This window comes from Anguilla anguilla, chromosome 19 (assembly GCF_013347855.1).
Source record: "Anguilla anguilla isolate fAngAng1 chromosome 19, fAngAng1.pri, whole genome shotgun sequence".
NCBI lineage: Eukaryota > Metazoa > Chordata > Actinopteri > Anguilliformes > Anguillidae > Anguilla > Anguilla anguilla.
Genome location: NC_049219.1, coordinates 743,464 through 763,155, shown reverse-complemented (window position 1 = coordinate 763,155; position 19,692 = coordinate 743,464). Strand labels below are relative to the sequence as shown.

The following is a 19,692-nucleotide window of genomic DNA, read 5'->3' as shown; positions in this document are numbered from 1 at the left end:
TTTCCCTGTGGAAGTATCTGAGTGGTGAAGGAACATGTGTAGTCTTGCTGAACTGGGATTAATTTAATGTAATCTTGATTATCTGACTCCAAAATAGTGTTTTCACCTTTCCTCTGGTGCTGCTTTCCACCAGTAGTGTGTCTCTATACTGATCGCTGTCTAAAACTTGGTAGAGGCAGACATGTCTCTGGCTTGTGTAGCCTGCATAAATACAATTGAGTATGAACAGTTACAACACTAGTGTATAGGCCAGTAACTACGAGGTGCTGGTATCCTCAGTTCTATGTATGTTAGGACCTTAAACTGCTAGGTGTACAGTGGTAAGAGTCAACGAAGAATGGCAGGTTAAAATTAATGCAGTTTATTGTTCAGTGTCCAGTAATATTAACGATATACAATGGTGCAAAATGTGAGTGGTGAAATGGCTATACACATTTGTATATGCGCAGGAGACGAGTTTTGAAGAGTCTCCCTGAACCATTGCACCTTTCCCCATATATACAAAAAGATCAAAGCAAAACACCAAGTCATGAAATAAAGACACAATCAGGACCAAACAGTACAGATCAATGATCCTGCTTGTGCTATCTCTGTAAGATTATCACACCGGGTTAGCCTTGGTATCTGGCTGGCCACTGACCCATTTGTATCAAGATCTTTAGTCAGCACCCCAGCACCAAAGACACCAACTTGTTTCCCATGTTATCAGGTTTCTACTGTAACGATACAAAACTTGATCACATTGTATTGTGGAGAACTTAAAGTTCACATAATGCTGATCCAGTAGGGTATTTTGCTACTGAGCACTGTATCTATCTAATTTGCTGACTCCATTCTTTTGGAGGTATGATAAGTAACACACTTCTGTGAACTGCCCTATTGCCATATGAGCACCATCAGGTTCATTAGCATTGTGCAATTACTGTAGCCGAAAATGCATAGGCTCATGGGTTAGCCTGTTTGTGTGTATGATCACATTGTAAAGCTTGGCTGTGCTGGTGTGTGCTCAGAGTGCCGTGTTAAGTTCCCTGTGCATTTGCCCAGATCCTGACGTGCCCAGGAACTTCAGGGTGATCGCTTAGGACAGCAACAGCGTGACCGTGGGATGGGACTGCCCCCCGAGCGACCCCGCCTCGGGCCTCACCGCCTTCCTGCTCACGGTCTTCCACGTGGACGGCTCTGGCCACGTCCTGGAGGAGAGGAGCTTCAGACACACGCTGGGCAGCCCGGTGTTCACCGTGGGCAGCTTGCCTCCCTGTAGCAGGGTGCAGCTGGGCCTTCAGATGGTGTGCCAGTCTACGGGCCAGTCTACGGGCCCGTCCCGCCTCAGCAGGATGGTCCTCAGCGATGGAAACTCTGGTATAGCTACAGAGCGCCTGTGTCTGGCACCCACACCATATGACCAAAAGTATCTGGACACCCCTTGTTCTGGGACTGTTCTTCATGGTTTGGGCTAGGCCCAGTGACGGCAAATCTTAATGCTACAGCATACAATCACATTCTGGATGATTCTATGCTTTCCCAACGGTTTGAGAATGGTGTGGATGAACTTGACTGGCCTGCACATAAACCTGACTGCAAGTCCATCCAACACCTTTGGGATTGGAAAGCCAACTGTGAGCCAGACCTAATGGCCCAATCAGTGCAAATCCCTGCAGCAGTGCTCTGGTATCTTGAATAGGGCCTTCCCAGAAGAGTGGAAGTTGTTATAGCAACAAAGGGTGGGCCAACTCCATATTAACATAAATTATTTTGGATAAAATGTTGAGTGTCAGGTGTCCACATACTTTTGGCCATGTATTGGTTGTGTGGTGTACAATACAGTTTAGGCCAAAAGTATTAGGCCATCTGCAGGTTTAAAAAATAATAATAATAATTTTTAGAAAAAACTTTAGGTAGGGCGGAATTCAGTTAATTTATGGACATTTATTGAATAACGAACCAAAGTACAGACATTTTTCAATTTCTACCTACAATAACACAACAATGAGTTTTACTTAAAACAACTTTTAAAACACAACTTTTCTCAAAATAACCTCCTTTGGCTTTAATTACAGTTAAAGAAATTATTGGAGGTCTATCTAATCTTTTTGGAGGCAGAGGAGTAAAATTGTTACATTGACTGAAATCTTATCGATGCGTTTTTTTTAAACCACAGGTAGCCTAATACCATTTGGCTTGTAGTGTAAGTGAATTTGGCACTAAAGTTGTAAGAAATATGGCAAAGGAGGAGCAAGTTAGGCTTAGATTTGCAGAGCCAAGTAAATATGCTGTATATACTGTATATATATATATATATATATATATATATATATGCCTTTTACCAAACTTTCTTGGTCCAGTATTGATGGTGCTTGGCCCACTGGAGTCTTTTCTTGTTAATAGTGTGCAGCAAAAGCTTTTTATTGCAGATACACAACATTTTAGGCCAGCAGATCATAGCCACTGTTTCACACTGGAAAAACTGGTGTCTCTCTTGTTGCATTGAGCTTTTCCTGTAGTTGTGGTGCAGTTTGACTTTGCTATTATGGTGTGACATGGTGCACCGGGTGCGGCTTGTGACTGTTGGTATTTCCGGGACCAGAGACGAGCAGTGCACAGTGTAAAGTGCATAACACACCTGCCAACACAGCGGGTTATACTGAATATACTATCAGTGGGTGTGATGCAGCTACATTATTGGCCAGTTTTAATTTCCTGTTAAACCTGTAGCTGGCTAGCTTAAATGATCTATGCTACAACTGATAAATTATGACAACAGTATCTTGACGTTTTATTAAACAAAATTAAACTAAAGAAAATCATACAATACCAGTGATCCCCGTTCACTAAAGTAAAATCTCTCTGTTGCTCCCGTGGAAACAAAAGAAAAATAACACAAGTCCATCATTCAGAACAATGGCACAGCTTAACTGAACTGAGCGGGATTGGAGTGGTGGTTTGCAACATATTTTAAATACACACATTTTGATGATTCGTCTCCTGATTCCAAATCAGCATAGGTTTGACTTACTCACGGACATTGCTAAGCAAGGAAGCAAGCCTATCTCCACACGGCAAGGCTGCCACATATGCTTATAGAATATATACATTATATATCTACCTATAGAATGCTTAAATGTCCGGTCCAGAGACTGGGTAAACCGGCATGGGAAGCTACAGATACCACAGCACATTCAGCACTTACTGAGTAAATAATGCCGGAGCGAACAGATTAAAGAAAAAGACGCCTATACACTACAATCCCACAGTTAGTCTTAATACGCTTTAAAAACTGCAGTTAGATGTATGGTGCAGTCCTACATTGAAGCATACTTTTATCTAGCCCCAGGGTAGAGGCTAGTGGAAAAAACCTCTATGGTTTTCCCGTCAACTTACTTAATGTACTTGTAGGTTTCTTGGATTTTTCACTAGATGTTGCTGTCAGTGCAGGATTACCAAGCTCCTGCCAAAGGAAATCATGTGATTTTGTTAAGTGTGTCCCTGGCGCATGACCTGGCACATGATGGGATGTGCTGGATTAAGAGTCTGTGTGCCAATCTCTCCTCTAATTTTGAACAGTGAATCGACTTCATCACTTCCAACACATCTAACAGGGGAATGCTAATATTGCCTTGGATACTACTGTTTGAAAGCTTTGTCTGATGAAAGAGTTTTGTTTATTTTTTGTCCCCTAGCAAACTCTGAAATCATAAACCTACACCAGTCCTCCTTTGGCTCCCGCAACTATACGGTGAGCTGGTCCGTGCAGAACATCTCCTCCATCTCCAGCTTTAAGGTGTACCACCAGGGGGAGCTCCAGAGCTCCACGCTCCTCACCTGGCACACGGTGACAGGCCTGCTTCCCTGCCAACAGTACAGCTGCAGGGTGGAGGCCCTGTGTGGGGACAGCACGGTCATGAGTGTTAGCACCACCCAGACAAAAACAGGTGGGCCAATGGGGTTGGGCGGCGGGGCTGTCTGTATTGGGGAGGGGCCTGGCTGTGTGGGGGAGAGGCCTGGATGTGTGGGGGAGGGGTCTGGCTGTGTGGGGGAGGGGCCTGGCTGTTTTGCGGAGGGGATTGACTGTGTGGGGTAGAGGCCTGGCTGTGTGGGGGTGGGACCTGGCTGTGAGGGGGAGAGGTCTGTTAAAAAAATGGGCTACAAACAGTCGACTTCATGAAAAGGATGATCATCTGAATCCAGTGATTTGACAGGTGATAATTATGGTCCAGCTGACTTCCTCTGCTTTGAGATGCAAATGACAAATAGTGGTGTGACAGCCACACCACATCAGTAGGTTGAGTGGGTGGAAAACCTATGAATGCACTTCTGTGGTGGCCTTAATTATCTATTGATCAAACACTTGTTGACTCTTATTGGAGAGATGTCAAATTGTCAGTCTCACAGAAGAACAGAAGAATTGTCTATTTCAAACTCATTAATGCTTGTCTCAAATATTTTAGGAATTTGGCGCAATGTATGTTTAAATAATGTAAAATGTTTATTGCTCATGAACTGTTCTAGATGAAAACTGAACATTTTGTTGAACGTGCATTTTTTCTCCATTTCTCCAAATTTTGTTGTTGGTAAACTGCAGGTTGGAAAAATATTTTGGTCTTTCCACATGCACTTTGTCTTCGGTGAGGCACCGTCAAATTCCACCCCACACCGTTCTGCGCCCTTTAGCAACCAACTCCAAGCTTGCGTTAGGCCAGGATAAGCCCAAAGTCATTTAGGAAGGAGCTCTGGTGAAGTGTTGGGGAGGCTCTGATGAATGTTTGCTGGTTTGCTCTGCCCACAGGCCCTGGTGAAGTGTTGGATCTCCGATTTAGACAGAAGGACTCGATAGCCCTGTGGAGCGGCAGGTCTGGGGTGGGCGTGGCCTTCTTGTACCGCCTCTCTGAGAGGGGCGGCCCGAGCGTCCGGAAGGGGAGGCTGGCAGGCCCCCCCCTGCCTCTGCCGGGCCTGAGGCCTGGCTCCCCGTATGACCTGGAGGTGGTGCCAGAGTGCGAGGGTGGCGAGCGTGGAGCTCCAGCTGTGCTCTACTTCATCCCAGAGGAAGTCCCTGGCAGTGCCCCCAACGATGCCCCTGGAGACATCCTGCTACCCAGGGTTGTTGACTCTGCAGACCAAACAACAGATCGCCTCGGTCAGTGTTAAAGCAGGCTGGTACTGACTCGGTCAGTTTTAATGCAGGCTCGTACTGACTCGGTCAGTGTTAAAGCAGGCTGGTACTGACTCGGTCAGTGTTAAAGCAGGCTGGTACTGACAGACCTCCTTGGTCAGTGTTAAAGCAGGCTGGTACTGACAGACCTCCTTGGTCAGTGTTAAAGCAGGCTGATACTGACAGACCTCCTCAATCAGTGTTAAAGCAGGCTGGTACTGACAGACCGCCTCTTTGTTTTGAAGTTGGCCTGAATTATCTTATTAAAGGCTTGCGTATGTGGTTGCATACACAGGTGCAAAAATTTGACATTTATTCATAACCACGGACTCTGGTCAGGCCCACGGTAGGTCTGTGTCCTGAAGGCTGGTAACATGGGCTGGTTGCAGAAAGCTTTCTTTCAGACACATTTTTACATCAGTGTTTGTGCCCCTAACCCCCCAACTGTAGGACTGCAGGTTCATCTCCCCAGCCATGAAATGTTCCTTGTTGTGCCATGGACAATGCCGCTATCGCTGGAGGATCCGAGGGCAGAAGCTCGAGTCCTGCTGGAGGGCATTATTAAAAGCAAGGTGGGTCCTGTTCCCGGGTCCTAGCAGTCATTGCCGCTTATCACACCGTTCTGTTTATAGCGTTTTGTAGTACATGTTTTCACAGCATTATTTTAGTTGAACTTTTATCACCTTCAACAAAATTGAAAACAGTCACTTTTGATAATCACTGCTGGTGTTTTTACAAATCTCAGATTAAGATTTTATCAGGCTAAAGTTTCCCTAAAATCCTGAAATGGACGGGCCCTTGTGCACCCCTGCTGTGGTTTGTACAAGTGAGACTATCCTCCTCTCACTTCTTCACTTGGGACAGGCCTCTGTTAGTCACCTGGGCACCTGCAGTCAGCCTGTGCCAACTGTGCACGATGGACCAGCTTTACAATTTTCTTTTTGGTTTCCATTTCCTTTTTACCAGCTGCAGAACTTACTGAGTAAGTTCTGGCCAAAAGCGGAGGTGCAGCTGATCTCGTTTGAAGACAGCGAGAGGAAAACAAAAACCAAGATCACTTTTGAAAGCTTTGATGTTTCCAGCCAGGATGGGGTAGTGATCCTCCGCCCTGAGGAGCAGCTGCAGCATATTATCTCTCTCGGCCACGCCCACATCACCGTCACAGACGACAGCATCTACTGGGACGGTAGGTGCGAGACATGCTGGGGGATTTGTGTGTGATGGGTAGCTGACAGAGGAATATTGGCTGTTCTGTTCCCAGTGAAATAAAACCCTTGAGAGTGTGTGTGTGTGTGTGTGTGTGTGTGTGTGTGTGTGTGTGTGTGTGTGTGTGTGTGTGTGTGTGTGTGTGTGTGTGTGTGTGTGTGTGTGTGTGTGTGTGTGTGTGTGTGTGTGTGTGTGTGTACATGCATTTGTGTGTGTAAGTGTTGGTGGCAGTGCAGTATAACATTTTGCTCCAAGGCTGTTGGTTCAAGGTTGTAGAGTGTCTGTGAAATGTAAATGAGAGACAGGTGGACAGATAGACAGACAGCTCATGCGATGCAACATTGTTGTAGGGCGGGCACGGTGGCATAGTGGTTAGCACTGTCGCCTCACAGCAGGAAGGTCGTGGGTTTGAATCTCGGGTTGGGGTCTTTCTGTGCGGAGTTTGCATGTTCTCCCCGTGTTCGCGTGGGTTTACTCCGGGTACTCCGGTTTCCTCCCACACTCAAAGACATGCATGTTAGGTGCGCTCCTGCAGGTGCCCTTGACCAAGGCCTCAGAACTGGAGTTGGTCCCCAGGCGCAGCACAGAGAGGCAGCTGCCCACTGATCCTAGGTAACTAAGGATGGGTCAAATGCAGAGGAAAAATTACCCCATGGGTTTCAATAAAGTATATCATCTTCTTCTATATAATGGTGAGGAACTCCTAAACACTGCTGCCATATAACAATCCAGTCATGCTGAGGAGGCTCCACTGGTTTCTCCTGAGGAGGGAGTCATTGCCACATTGAGGGGAATGCAGGGTATCCCAGGCTCAGTAAAAACTGTGGGAGACGAGGTCTTCTCTCACCTCATGACAGTGAGTCTGGTGTCCAGAGGCTATAGCAACGCCCAGCATTCACATACTGTGTTCTCTGTGTGACTGAGTGGAGCAGCAGTAGGGGTGGACGGTATGACGATATTAGATTGTGAACGATTAAAATGTCTCCACGATCTGCCTTTCCAGAGAGATCGGGTGTGAGGTGGTGGCACCTCACACGCATTGGCTCTGAGTTAATTGTCCCTGATGAGGGTCAGGTGTGGGAGTCCTATATCTAGCCCCTGGTTTCTGGGGTTCAGCGCACACTCATTGTTTGTCATGTTCTTGGTGTGTAGGGGTGTAAGAATCTGCAGAAGTTATTGCATTGATCCTATCTGCAAGATTTGATCACCATTTAGTTTCTTCTCTGAGCTGATTATCTCAGCGCTGTGGAGGACATTTTGCCCTCGTCTCTTTAGTTTTCCTTTTGTTTTCTACCCGCCGGGCTGCGAGTGTCATTTTTCTTTTGTAAGTTACTCCACTCTGTTTTTCTAGTGGGGTTTGACTTTCTGGGTAGCTACGCTGCAGCGGTGTTTTGTTTCATTTCGTTTTCTGAGTCCACTGACAGAGGTTTCATTGAGTGGAGGGAGCGATTATTTAGCTCTTATTTGGTATTTCCCCTGTCCCTTTCTATCACTCGGCGGTTTTGTGGTTACCCCTTGGGGTTAACTTTTAGATCCCCTCGGTCTGCAATTGCGTCCCACCTTCCCCAACTGTGACATCGGGAGTATCGGGCTCCACTGAAACTGCACATTCTGTCAGTTGCTCTGACAACGCTCATACACGGCATCCAACATTGTTTTCTCAGCCAAACCTAAAATCACACTCTTCACTAGTCCCTGTTGCGCCTCCCATAACAGACACACCAATAAACCAATAATAACAAACGGTAGCGCCTTGGATTTATTTTCCTCCCCCTTTTTTATCTGACAACATAGTGGCATGGCTGACATCATGGAGGGGTTGATCCATAAAAAAATTTGACGTCTGTGATGTGGAACTGGTTTGGGTTTTCCAAAACCGACACGGTGCGAAACACCGTTATTTGCAAAGTTTTTAAAGAAAATGTTCCCACATCGGATGGCATCACGACGAACCCTTTTAATCACCTCAGGAGAAAGCACCCCAAAGAGCACGCGGAAAGCCAAACAGTCAGGGGGTCTCACGTGAGTGCCTCAGGCACAGCCACGCAGCTAGAGGCTAGCGGTAGCGGTACAAAGCCAAAACAAACAAGTGCAGAAATGCACTTGATTAAAATCTGGTACTTTGGCCCAAATGGTCTGTGTTGTTCTTTTTCTTTTAGGTTTTGTTTCCTTGAAGGGCAATATTTTCTTAAATAGGGATATTAGTTTGATTGCACTATTCATTAACGTGCAAAATAGTCTTAAAAACCAACATGAAAAAGAATTCAAGCAGCAGTGTACTTGTGTTCTCTGTGTGACTGACAGTATACTGTGTAACCCACAGACGCAGATGAGTGCGACTCCCCCGCCCTGAACAAGTGCAGCTCCAACTCCGTCTGCATCAACACCCTGGACTCATTCACCTGCGTGTGTGAGCCGGGGTACTACAGCCTGAGCCCCATCCTCAGCCCTGCCTGCCACGGTATACACGCGCACACACACACACACTCACACACACACACACACGCAAACAAACTCACACACGCATACACACACACCATTATACTCTCATACAGAGTATAATGGTGTGTGTGAGAGACTATAATGCTGCTCTTACATACACACTCACACACACACACACGCCTGCTGCTCTTACACACATACACACACCCTGTGTGGTTTGCTGCAGTTTGCTGTGTCTGTTTCTGTATTACTTGTAAAATGGCAGCATTGGCATAGCCTAGCATTTCATGCACTTTTGTAAGCAATGAACCAAAGGCTAATCAAAACTATGTCTACATAATGCCACTAAAGAACATCATGTCTTAACAGAGAAGGGGATGTTCACGCTATGCCTGAAGGACCATGTATCTGGGGGCATCTCCAAGCCTTTCCTCATCCACTACTTTGGCGGGAATGTGACTGTTGTCCTCAATGATGGTCGCTGCTCCATCAACGAGACGGACAAGTTTTATTATTACAGGATAACTGGCGCCCCCTCCCAGTGTGGAGGCCAAACGCTCGTGAGTACCGGCACCAGATCCAGGTCATGTACACAGCTGGTGCATTCTGGGAATACACACCATCACAAAACTGATTCACTAAACCTGGCATAGCAAGCTGCAAATGCTACTGCTTCTTCCTCCCTTCAGACAATGATAACACCCTTTACTCTAGCAGACCTCTCCATTCAGCACCCCTCACTACCTCTACCTGTCCCATCTCTCATTCAGCACCCCTTACTACCTCTACCTGTCCCATCTCTCCATTCAGCACCCCTCACTACCTCTACCTGTCCCATCTCTCATTCAGCACCCCTCACTACCTCTACCTGTCCCATCTCTCCATTCAGCACCCCTCACTACCTCTACCTGTCCCATCTCTCCATTCAGCACCCCTCACTACCTCTACCTGTCCCATCTCTCCATTCAGCACCCCTCACTACCTCTACCTGTCCCATCTCTCCATGCAGCACCCCTCACTACCTCTACCTGTCCCATCTCTCATTCAGCACCCCTCACTACCTCTACCTGTCCCATCTCTCATTCAGCCCCCCTCACTACCTCTACCTGTCCCATCTCTCCATTCAGCACCCCTCACTACCTCTACCTGTCCCATCTCTCCATTCAGCACCCCTCACTACCTCTACCTGTCCCATCTCTCATTCAGCACCCCTCACTACCTCTACCTGTCCCATCTCTCATTCAGCACCCCTCACTACCTTTGCCTGTCCCAAGGTCCTCACCGAGTACCTTTCCAGCTTAGCAGTGTGTAACACATCACACTGAGTATTATGAGGGTGGTGTAATGCCTTGTGTGTGTAACACATCACACTGGGTATTATGAGTGTGTAATGCCTTGTGTGTGTAACACATCACACTAGATATTATGAGTGTGTAATGCCTTGAGTGTGTAACACATCACACTGGGTATTATGAGTGTGTAATGCCTTGTGTGTGTAACACATCACACTGGGTATTATGAGTGTGTAATGCCTTGGGTGTGTAACACGCCTTCTGCTCATTTAGATTAACAGGACGCATGTGGAGTTGAGGAACGCGCTGACTGTGACGCTCAGCAGCGGGAGATCCATCACACGGAGGGACCTGAAGGTGCTGTGGACCTGTGCCTACCCGCTGCTCCAGACCAGCACAGCCCGCATGAAGCCTGGTCTGGACTGGTGAGAAACACACCCCTCTCTCATTCAGCCATCCAATCAGCATCCACGGCAGTAGCATGAAGGACATTAAGCCTCAAACTAGCATTTTCAGTAGTTATGCATGTACAACTGTAACAGAGCCTGAGCTCAATGAAAATGCCTTAGTCTTTGTTAGCACTAAGGCTAATCTAATGGCATGTGCGGTTCTTTATTGGTGTGTCATAATCCAGCCTGTTTGTTTGTTATTCCATCACACATTGTTGGTCATACATTTCATGTGCTGGTACTGTGGTTTATTTTTTAGCACATTGCTATTTAAAAACTAATTGTTCTTTTCTAGGAAATCTAGTGGATGTGGACACGGATGATGTGTTTGCTGTGTGTTCTGCTCTGCTCCTCTGCAGGGTTACCTCTCACAGTGTGGTGCAGGTGAATTCGTCCCGCCTCCTGGAGATCAGCATGGCCTTGTACAGTGACTCATCTTACGCATACAACTACACTGGCCCTGTGGAGCTCCCTTCTGCAGAGCTGCTGTACATCCAGGTGACCCTGCACTGTGAAGACAGCCTGGCCTACAACATGAGCCTACAGCTGGAGTCCTGCTGGGCCACACAGACCGCAGACCCACAAGAGGAGAAGGCGGCTTTTTTCCTGAAGGGGGGGTGAGTTCTCTCATATTGAGGGCGGAGGAGGGGGGGTGTGGGGGTGGGGTTGAGTTCTGTGTTCCTGAAGGGGGTGGGGATTATTTATCTGTTCCTCAGGGTGGTGAGTTCTCTGCTCCTGAGGGGAGTGGGGGTTAGTCCTCTGCTCCTGAGGGGGGGGTGAGGGGGTGAGTTCTCTCTCTTGCTTTACGTTTTGTCTGTGATTTGATTGTTGGGTTGATGCTGCCTCATTGTAATCTTAATTCGTTCATTTCCAGTGCATCAAGCTCTGCTGACATGTACATGTGTAGTATTTGTCTCATTAACATGTACTTTTAAAACAGTGTATGAATAAGTTTTTATTGTACATGTGTGATAACAGTAGATGCCTTATAAAAAGGCTTTATTTTGGAGGCCCAAGAGTGCATCAGTGGTAGGTTGCATTTGATGCCCAGGCTGCCAGTTGAATAGCCCTATTACAGATAACATTAGGATTGCACTCTTTATACCAAAAACATGAACCTGGGTAATTTAATGGCTTTTGTTTTTAAAAAATGTCATTTTTATTCTTCATATTATATTTTGGTAGCAATTTCTGGTTTTATTATTTCTATTTCTGGCTTATTAGGGTGACGGTAGATGGCTTATTATCCAACTTGCTCGTTGGGAGCAATTAGGGGTTAGGTGTCCGGCTCAGGGACACTTCAACACGCCCAGGGTGGGAGATTGAACCGGCAACCTGCTCTTACCTACTGAGCTATGTCGCCCCATAAAAAAACACTAAAAAATCAAAGTGTTAAGCAATCCTGTCCTGTTTGACCTAGAGGCTATTTGGGTCCGCACAGTATTCCATATTGAAGGTTTGGTAATTGTTCTTTGAAGCTATATTGTCATTAGAGTATGTGCGTTGTGCTCCTAATAAATTTCAATGAGTGTGATAGGAGATTTTGTTCAAAAAGGGGTGGAGGTAAATGACAGTAATACAGGACGCTTGGATGTGTGTGAAAGGCTTTAATTAGGCACACAGCACATTATTCTTTCAGCTGCCCAAACGACAGAACCTTCCGCTGGTACCTCCAGAGCAGTTCCCCTCAAAGGAAGAGGTTCTCCATTCAGATGTTCACCATGTCTGACCACTCCCACATCTACCTTCACTGCCTGAGCAGAATATGCAGCCAAGATGAGAACTGCACAACGGTAACTCCCCGCCACTGCAAACTGTACACAATGGTAACTCCTCACCACTGCAATCTGTACACAATGGTAACTCCCCACCACTGCAAACTGTACACAATGGTAACTCCCCACCACTGCAATCTGTACACGATGGTAACTCCTCACCACTGCAATCTGTACACAATGGTAACTCCCTGCTGCCACAAACTGCACCTTGGTATATTCCCGCCAGGGACCCAGCCGCCTCATCCTCAGGCTGGGCTTTGAGTAAGAGGGCTGATAACGATGGGTGTGTTTGAGACAGGTCAGCCAGCAGCCTGGCCTGAGAGCTTCCTGCGTTCACTGCCAGGGATGTGACAGGCCTCATCTGAGCCCCAATCTGTCAGGACACACCCCTTTATTAAAATTTGGGTTTAGCTTACTGCTATTGTGAGAATTGACCATGCATGTGTTTACATTTCAACAGAATATGTCTTCGATGTTATCGCTACTTTATATCCAATGACACGATATTAATGAAACCTTGGGTTTACCCTTATTGTTGCTTTGGATAAAAGCGTCTACAAAATAAATGTAATGACATGTAATGTTAATATCATTGATAAACAGTCAATACGTGAATGGATAGAACTCAATTTAAAAAGACCATATAATACATGTTCACACTAAAACCATCATCATTGCCTAAGCCAACCGTTTTGAGTGTCCAATATGTGGTGACCAAATAACAGGTATTTTTCAGTCATTCTTCTCAGTTCAATATTTATTTTTATCATCTAGATATTTATATTGCTCACTGTTTTTCTGATGCGCGCAATTCAGTCCTTTCACTTTATCTGGTTTTCTCAGTGAGTTCTCATGGGCTCTTTTCTGAAGAATGGGAACAAACCCACCTCACACTAGTTCCTCCAGTTCTACTTTCTGCCTGCTGCATAATTTAAATATTAAATCTTCCATTAGCACAAGGTTTACAGATCTTGAATGTTAGAGAATGTGGAGAATATTTCAGCAATCACTCTACACGTTTGTTCGCATGCTGGTTAAACATTCCCCCTGTATGTATCTGTACAGAACTGCTCTCCCAGGCAAAACCAGAATGTGAGAAGAGATCTACCGGACAAACTCACAGCTGTTCTTTCAGCAGGACCCATCTCTGCAGCAAAGAGGAAACTGACAAACTGTGAGTGGAATGCTATTGACAAATGGAGTATACTGCTGTGTGTGTGTGTGTGTGTGTGAGAGAGAGAGAGAGAGAGAGAAAGTGTGAGTGTGAGAGAGTGTGAGTGTGTGTGTGTGTGTGAGAGTAAGTGTTTGTGTGTGTGTGCGCGTGTGTGTGAGTGTTTGTGTGTGTGTGTTTGTGAGAATGTATGTGTGTGTGTGAGAGTGAGTGTGTGTGAGAGTGAATGTTTGTGTGTGAGTGTACTTGTGTGTGTGTGTGAGTTAATGCGTGATTGTGTGAGTTAATGAGTGACTGAGGTAGTGAGTGACTGACTGTGACTGTGAGTACATACATGTGTGCATATTGTAGTTTATTATTGTTTCCGCTACAAAAACAGAAGTAGTGGTTCTAGTAAAAGCGGTAATATTTACAATTCACAATTTGGTTACTTGGAATATGTTTTTAACTAGCGTCACATGGCTAGTTACAGCTATGGTTAAATCAGATGTCACTGATGGGCTGCATGCCTCAACTTGCATACAAAAAGAGAAGGGTTTGTTCTGTTTATTTAAAATAGAATAAGTAGTTAAGGGCTAGTTTGAATAGGTGAGCTTTCAGATATTTACATTAAACAGCCAAATAATGAATGACTGAATGAATCATTGCATTTATATAGCACTTTTCCACAGGGGCGCGGCCAGGGATTTTCAGCCCCATGAAAATAAATCATTTTGGGCGGGGTGGGGCTGGAAGATTCTGTGTTGTAATTGATTGTTGTTTAGACTGTTCTAGACTGAATTAGAATGTGTTGTGTGATTGTAGTAGAATGAATTAGAATGTGCTGCGTGATTGTAGTAGAATGAATTAGAATGTGTTCTTTGATTGTACAGAATGAATTAGAATGTGTTGTGTGATTGTAGCAGAATGGATTAGAATGTGCTGTGTGATTGTAGTAGAATGGATTAGAATGTGTTGTGTGATTGTAGTAGAGTGGATTAGAATGTGCTGTGTGATTGTAGTAGAGTGGATTAGAATGTGTTGTGTGATTGTAGGAGAACAAATTAGAATGTGTTGTGTGATTGTAGTAGAATGGATTAGAATGTGTTGTGTGATTGGTTGCTTTATTCACTCCTTGCAGGGCCTGGAGCCCAGATCATGCTATCAGTGGTCGGAGGATTGATTGGCCTCTTTTTTCTAACAGCACTGGGTGTGCGTGCAGCACACGCTATAACACAGCACAACCCCAGACATCAATAAAGTGTGTATACCTGCACTGTTTAGTCCGTCCTCTCTGTGCTACTGTACAAACAGCACTGTGTCCTTATTCTCTCTGTGTAACTGTGTACAGACAGCTGTGTACTTATTCTCTCAGTGTAACTGTGTATAAACAGGCACTGTTTCAAACACTGCAATCTAGAGAAGGAGGGCATCTGATTTTGGTGTCCTCCCCTCTAACTGACTCTCTGGTTGTGTTCCAACCTTTATACTCTGTAACTTTGGCAGTGCGCCACCATGACATAGCTGTTCAATGCGTGAAATTTTTTTGTCAAACTTGTCCGTGGTTTTACAGAAGATATTGTAGCCGGTTAAGTGAACGTGCAGATGGTACATCATAATGGGTGTATACATTCGGTGAAAGCTGGGTAGATGTGGTGCAAAAGCAATTGTTGATAAGTAATAGGCAAATATTAGTGAGCAAAAACGCACAGTTCAGAAATTTGCTTCCAGTGGGGCTTGAACCAGGGACCCTGTGATCCATAGACCATGCTATTGACCACTCAGCCACAAAGGAACTAGCTGTTGAGACAGGAAATGTTTTAGAGTAAAAAGATATGTCTATTTTGCATGTGTATGTGAGATTTTGATTGGATCGTGTAGGTGAAGGATTGGCTGGTGTTGGTGAAATGTCCAATGGGGAGACATTTTGTTTGTAGGCTAGGCGGCAGGAAGAAGGAGAAAACGCAAAATCCCCTTAGTTTGGGGCTTTATTGTGTGGATGTGTGAAGTTGTTTATGAAATCTGCCTGTTGAAATGCGGTCAGAATGTACAGAATTTAATGTTTTTAAGGGCTGAGTGTCTATGGCTGTTGTGGTTGTTTCTGTGGGGAACCCTGAAAAGTGCCAAACTCTCAGTGCTGTATAGGTATGTGGCATGCCGCCCCGCCAAGGCGTAACTTGGTGGGATGGCATCCCATTGTAGGATAACCCATTGCGGTTATCTTTACCTACCGACGCAGGAAAATAAAACAGCGATTTACCTCATTCAATATTACTTGATTACTGCAACTCTCTCCTTGCAAACCTGCCAGCTTGTGCCATACAGCCACTACAGATGATTCAGAATTCCGCTGCCCGACTCATCTACAACCTCCCCAAATTCTCCCACGTCACTCCTCTGCTGCGATCACTTCACTGGCTACCGGTCGCTGCCAGGATCCGGTTCAAAGCCCTGACCCTTGCCTACACTGCCGCCAACAGGACAGCCCCCATCTACTTGCAGGACATGACTCAATTCTATGTGCCTGCTCGACCACTCCGCTCTGCGGCAGCAGGGCGCCTTGTAGCCCCTCCCACCCGCCCAAAGGGATCACATTGCTTCTCCACCCTAGCTCCCCAGTGGTGGAACGAACTCCCCGTCCCTCTCCGAACCTCCCCCTCACTACCCATCTTCCGCCGTGGCCTGAAGACTCATCTCTTCAGACTATACCTAGACTAACCACCACCACGCTGTATAAATATAAAAAAAAAAAAATAAAAAAAAAAACCCTTTTTCCTGTCACTTGTTACATGTTGCCCCATCCCTGCACTTCTTGGTGAATTGTATTTGTCCTAATACTGTAGCTTATTCTTCTGCCTAGTTGGCTTTGCAGATGTTAGACCAGGATAGTGTTCATTGTTCTCGGCTAGAAATAGCTGTACAAAATGAGTAATTGTACCTTACTGAACCCATGTTCAGCAGTTGTCTACGATCATGAAAATGCACTTTTGTACGTCGCATTGGATAAAAGCGTCTGCCAAATGAATGTAATGTAATGTAATGTAAAATATTTGCGCGTCTCTCAGCCCGAGAGACTCGAGCAAGCGATTGGTCTTGGTAGACATACACTCTCTGATTGGCTATCCCCTTCATTTCATTGGTAGATTCTTGGTAGCGAACAGGGATTTGATTGGATCTCTCTACCAACAATTACTGACACTCACGGCTTCCTCGGGGTGCCTTTAGAACGGACCTATTTTTGGCCGGACCGCAACAGCGGGCCCAGCCCTACAAACATGAATGTCTGTGACTGACTGACTGAGTGAGTGAAAAGTTACACCACGCATGTCTATGACGTCGGCCGGTTCGGTCCAGCAATATACTTGGTTTTAACCTGGTCTTGTTACATGGTCTATGGGTGTCACCCATTTGAGTTATGTGTAATCTAATTGAGCTCATTTTTTCTGGAAAATATACACTCAGTTCAACTTTTTTCTGAATTTATTATTATTACTACTACTACTACTAATAATAATAATTGCAGGAGCCATTAATTTATGTTGGTTTATAATAAGAACCCCAAAAAGATATTATGAAGTTTATTTATTCTGTTCTACATTTAAATTGTAATTATAATGGAATTTATTCATTATAAATCTATAATGGAATTTGACCATGTTTTGCACAACCAAAGTGGACCTGTGGAATCTGGAAAACTTTAAATGGACTTTAATTTTAAGTTTATTATTGCAGTTTTATGTTCATTTATTTTGTAAATAAATTCAACAAGAACAACAACAATAATGCATTTTTATTTTCATTACAACACGTGTCAGACAACTGCACCGAACTCCCAGTGAAGTGGATAAAAGTGGGAAACGTTTACTGGAACATAGGAAACAAAAGGACAGAAACTTAACCTGTTTTTACCATTACAATAATAGTAATAGTAATAATCATAATTTGTTTTTAATGACATTTAATGTGATATACATTTGGTAGGCCTACCATAATGTGAAGGCATTCAAAACCTGACAACCTTTTATAAAACCTATTAAAGAAACCACCACTAGATAGAGCCACATGCTCAATAGTCATTGAAGTCAGCATTCAGATTATGGCTAATGTTTCTCAGTTTGACAGTTGCTTTTGCAATAAAATGTCGTCATCTGCATATGAATTGGTTCAAGTAGCTTAATAGCAATCTTATCTTACTGTAAAATATTGTCTCGCAGTTATGTCAAGTTATATATTTCTACTTTCAAAAATAAAACTGGAACTCACCCAGACACCAGAGAGCCATCAGGCACCAGACACGCCTAATACCAGCTGATCTGGCTGCTCCAGCTGTCTGTGTCACACTGAGCTGCCTGTGTAGCATCCCTGCATATTGTATACTCCTGTGCTACTACTACTGTGACATTTGCAATGTTTCTAACTTTCTATTGTCTGCGTCTGTGATGCCCTTTAACATAACATAGTGCTGCAATCCACATTTCTCTACAGGGACAATAAAGTCAAGTCAAGTTCAGTAGAGATGGCTTATATGAAATCCACTGTATTTTCCATCTGCAAGTAATTTCTGTCACGAAGGTCACATAAGTATTTATCTATAACCTTTATATGTATAGTCACGAAGGTCACATAAGTATTTATCTATAACCTTTATATGTATAGGAAAAACTAGTTTTAAGTACATCAAGTTAAGGCCATTTTAGGGAGTGCCATGCGATTTCTGAAAATATTTTAAGAACATTATACATACTCTCCACACTGGAAGACATCTTGTGCATGTAGAGGCATTGTTATGGGCTCTGTTATGGAGTTTCATGATATTCCTCCAGGATCAGCGTGTCTCACTCTGCAATTCTGCTAGATGACTTGCTATATGTGAGAAGGAATCTGAATAAGATCATCTAGAAATTGTTGTGTATATGAAAATAACCTCTATATTATAATTGTGGGTGTTACAATGGTCATTTGCGGTCACTCTGCACAACAGAACAATGCCTTTAGCATCAGGTTTCTGGGGAGCTTATGATATGCCTGCTCGTAGGATAAAAAGTCTTGAAAGAATTGAGGAAATATTGGGTAGCATTGCTTTGGAATACATCTTATTTAATTTCGGTGACGCAAGATAGCCTATATTGTTTGTAGTACCGTAACTTGGCGTCATTTTGAGATCAATACTTTTAATGGCAGGCCTGGACTGGTCTTGTATGTGAGAGTAACTTTTTTTTGTACGTTGAAAACGTGTTTTTTATGAGATATATAAAACTCCGCCCATCGAACATTCAGTTCAGCCAGTAAGTGAGGAAATGCGGTCCAAAAGAGAAACTGAAACTTAACGGTCCTTTTAATAACGGAGGAGAAAGAATCCCCAGGAAAAAAGGAATTAAATTTAATGTAAAAAACGGAGTAAACAGTCTGTTGTGGAGTGGAACTGAGGTAAGAGATGCTGAAGGTAAAGGGATGCGGGAAGAAATGGGAACTTGCAAGTATAATCGCATTAACCCGCGTAATTCAGAAAAACTGACAACTGCAACTGGCAATAAAATGGTGGGTTTAAGGCGTAGCCTGATAAGCTAAGAGCTCACACGGAGTCCGAACATGGCCTACCATTTAGACCAGAAAGTAATATTGAAATAACCTTTAAGAAAGTTAACTTCCGTATTTTTGATATTCCATGAACATTTCGACCTCGTGAGGAGGTAGCCTAGCGAGACGGAGGTCAATTGTCGCTCGTTGTTGACATTTTGACGCTGCCGTATAAACCCGGATTTCGTTTTTAATTAAACGATTAAGAGGTTGTTACTTATTCTTTTATGTTTTATAGGAAATCATTCCCATTACTAAATCAAATTAATTGGTTTGCAATATTGAGGCAAAATATACAGTGGAGTGATTATATTAGGCAGAGATTACTCTATATTTCATTTCTTTTCAACTTTATTCAAGACTCATCTTAAAAAGAGGTACATAGCAGGTAAAATTAGGGTTGGGTATCAAGAACCAAATTTCCAAGAACCGTGGATTCGATAAGGCACGTGCATTTCGATCCTGCAGTTCGGTTCCTAACTTATGCATATTTCAGTCGCGCTCCCGAGTGAACTGCAGGAAGCATTTTACAGTCCATAAAAGCTGCACTTATCTGCCAAGACCAGCTACGCGGACCTAACGTCGCGTCATTTGTTACGCAGTACGTCAACATAGCACGCGAGAACAGACACTTTTTACTGATTAAATCTGT

At 44.3% G+C, this 19,692-nt stretch overlaps 1 protein-coding gene across 2 annotated transcripts; it reads left to right on the top strand.

Moving 5' to 3' along the window:
* The first annotated feature begins 1,067 nt into the window (after positions 1 to 1,067).
* Positions 1,068 to 14,739, top strand: LOC118218919. 2 transcript variants are annotated; one of them, XM_035401680.1, is made up of 12 exons: positions 1,068 to 1,359; positions 3,678 to 3,929; positions 4,784 to 5,131; positions 5,597 to 5,718; positions 6,113 to 6,332; positions 8,676 to 8,813; positions 9,164 to 9,354; positions 10,360 to 10,511; positions 10,895 to 11,152; positions 12,175 to 12,328; positions 13,379 to 13,487; positions 14,605 to 14,739. In XM_035401680.1, exons 1-12 carry the CDS (start codon positions 1,284 to 1,286, stop codon positions 14,721 to 14,723), a joined length of 2,139 nt encoding a protein of 712 aa, XP_035257571.1. In that variant the 5' UTR covers positions 1,068 to 1,283; the 3' UTR covers positions 14,724 to 14,739. The 2 variants fall into 2 exon arrangements, with proteins under 2 accessions (XP_035257571.1, XP_035257572.1); XM_035401681.1 differs by lacking the exons at positions 10,360 to 10,511; positions 10,895 to 11,152 and having other exon boundaries at positions 9,164 to 9,377.
* The last annotated feature ends 4,953 nt before the right edge of the window (positions 14,740 to 19,692 follow it).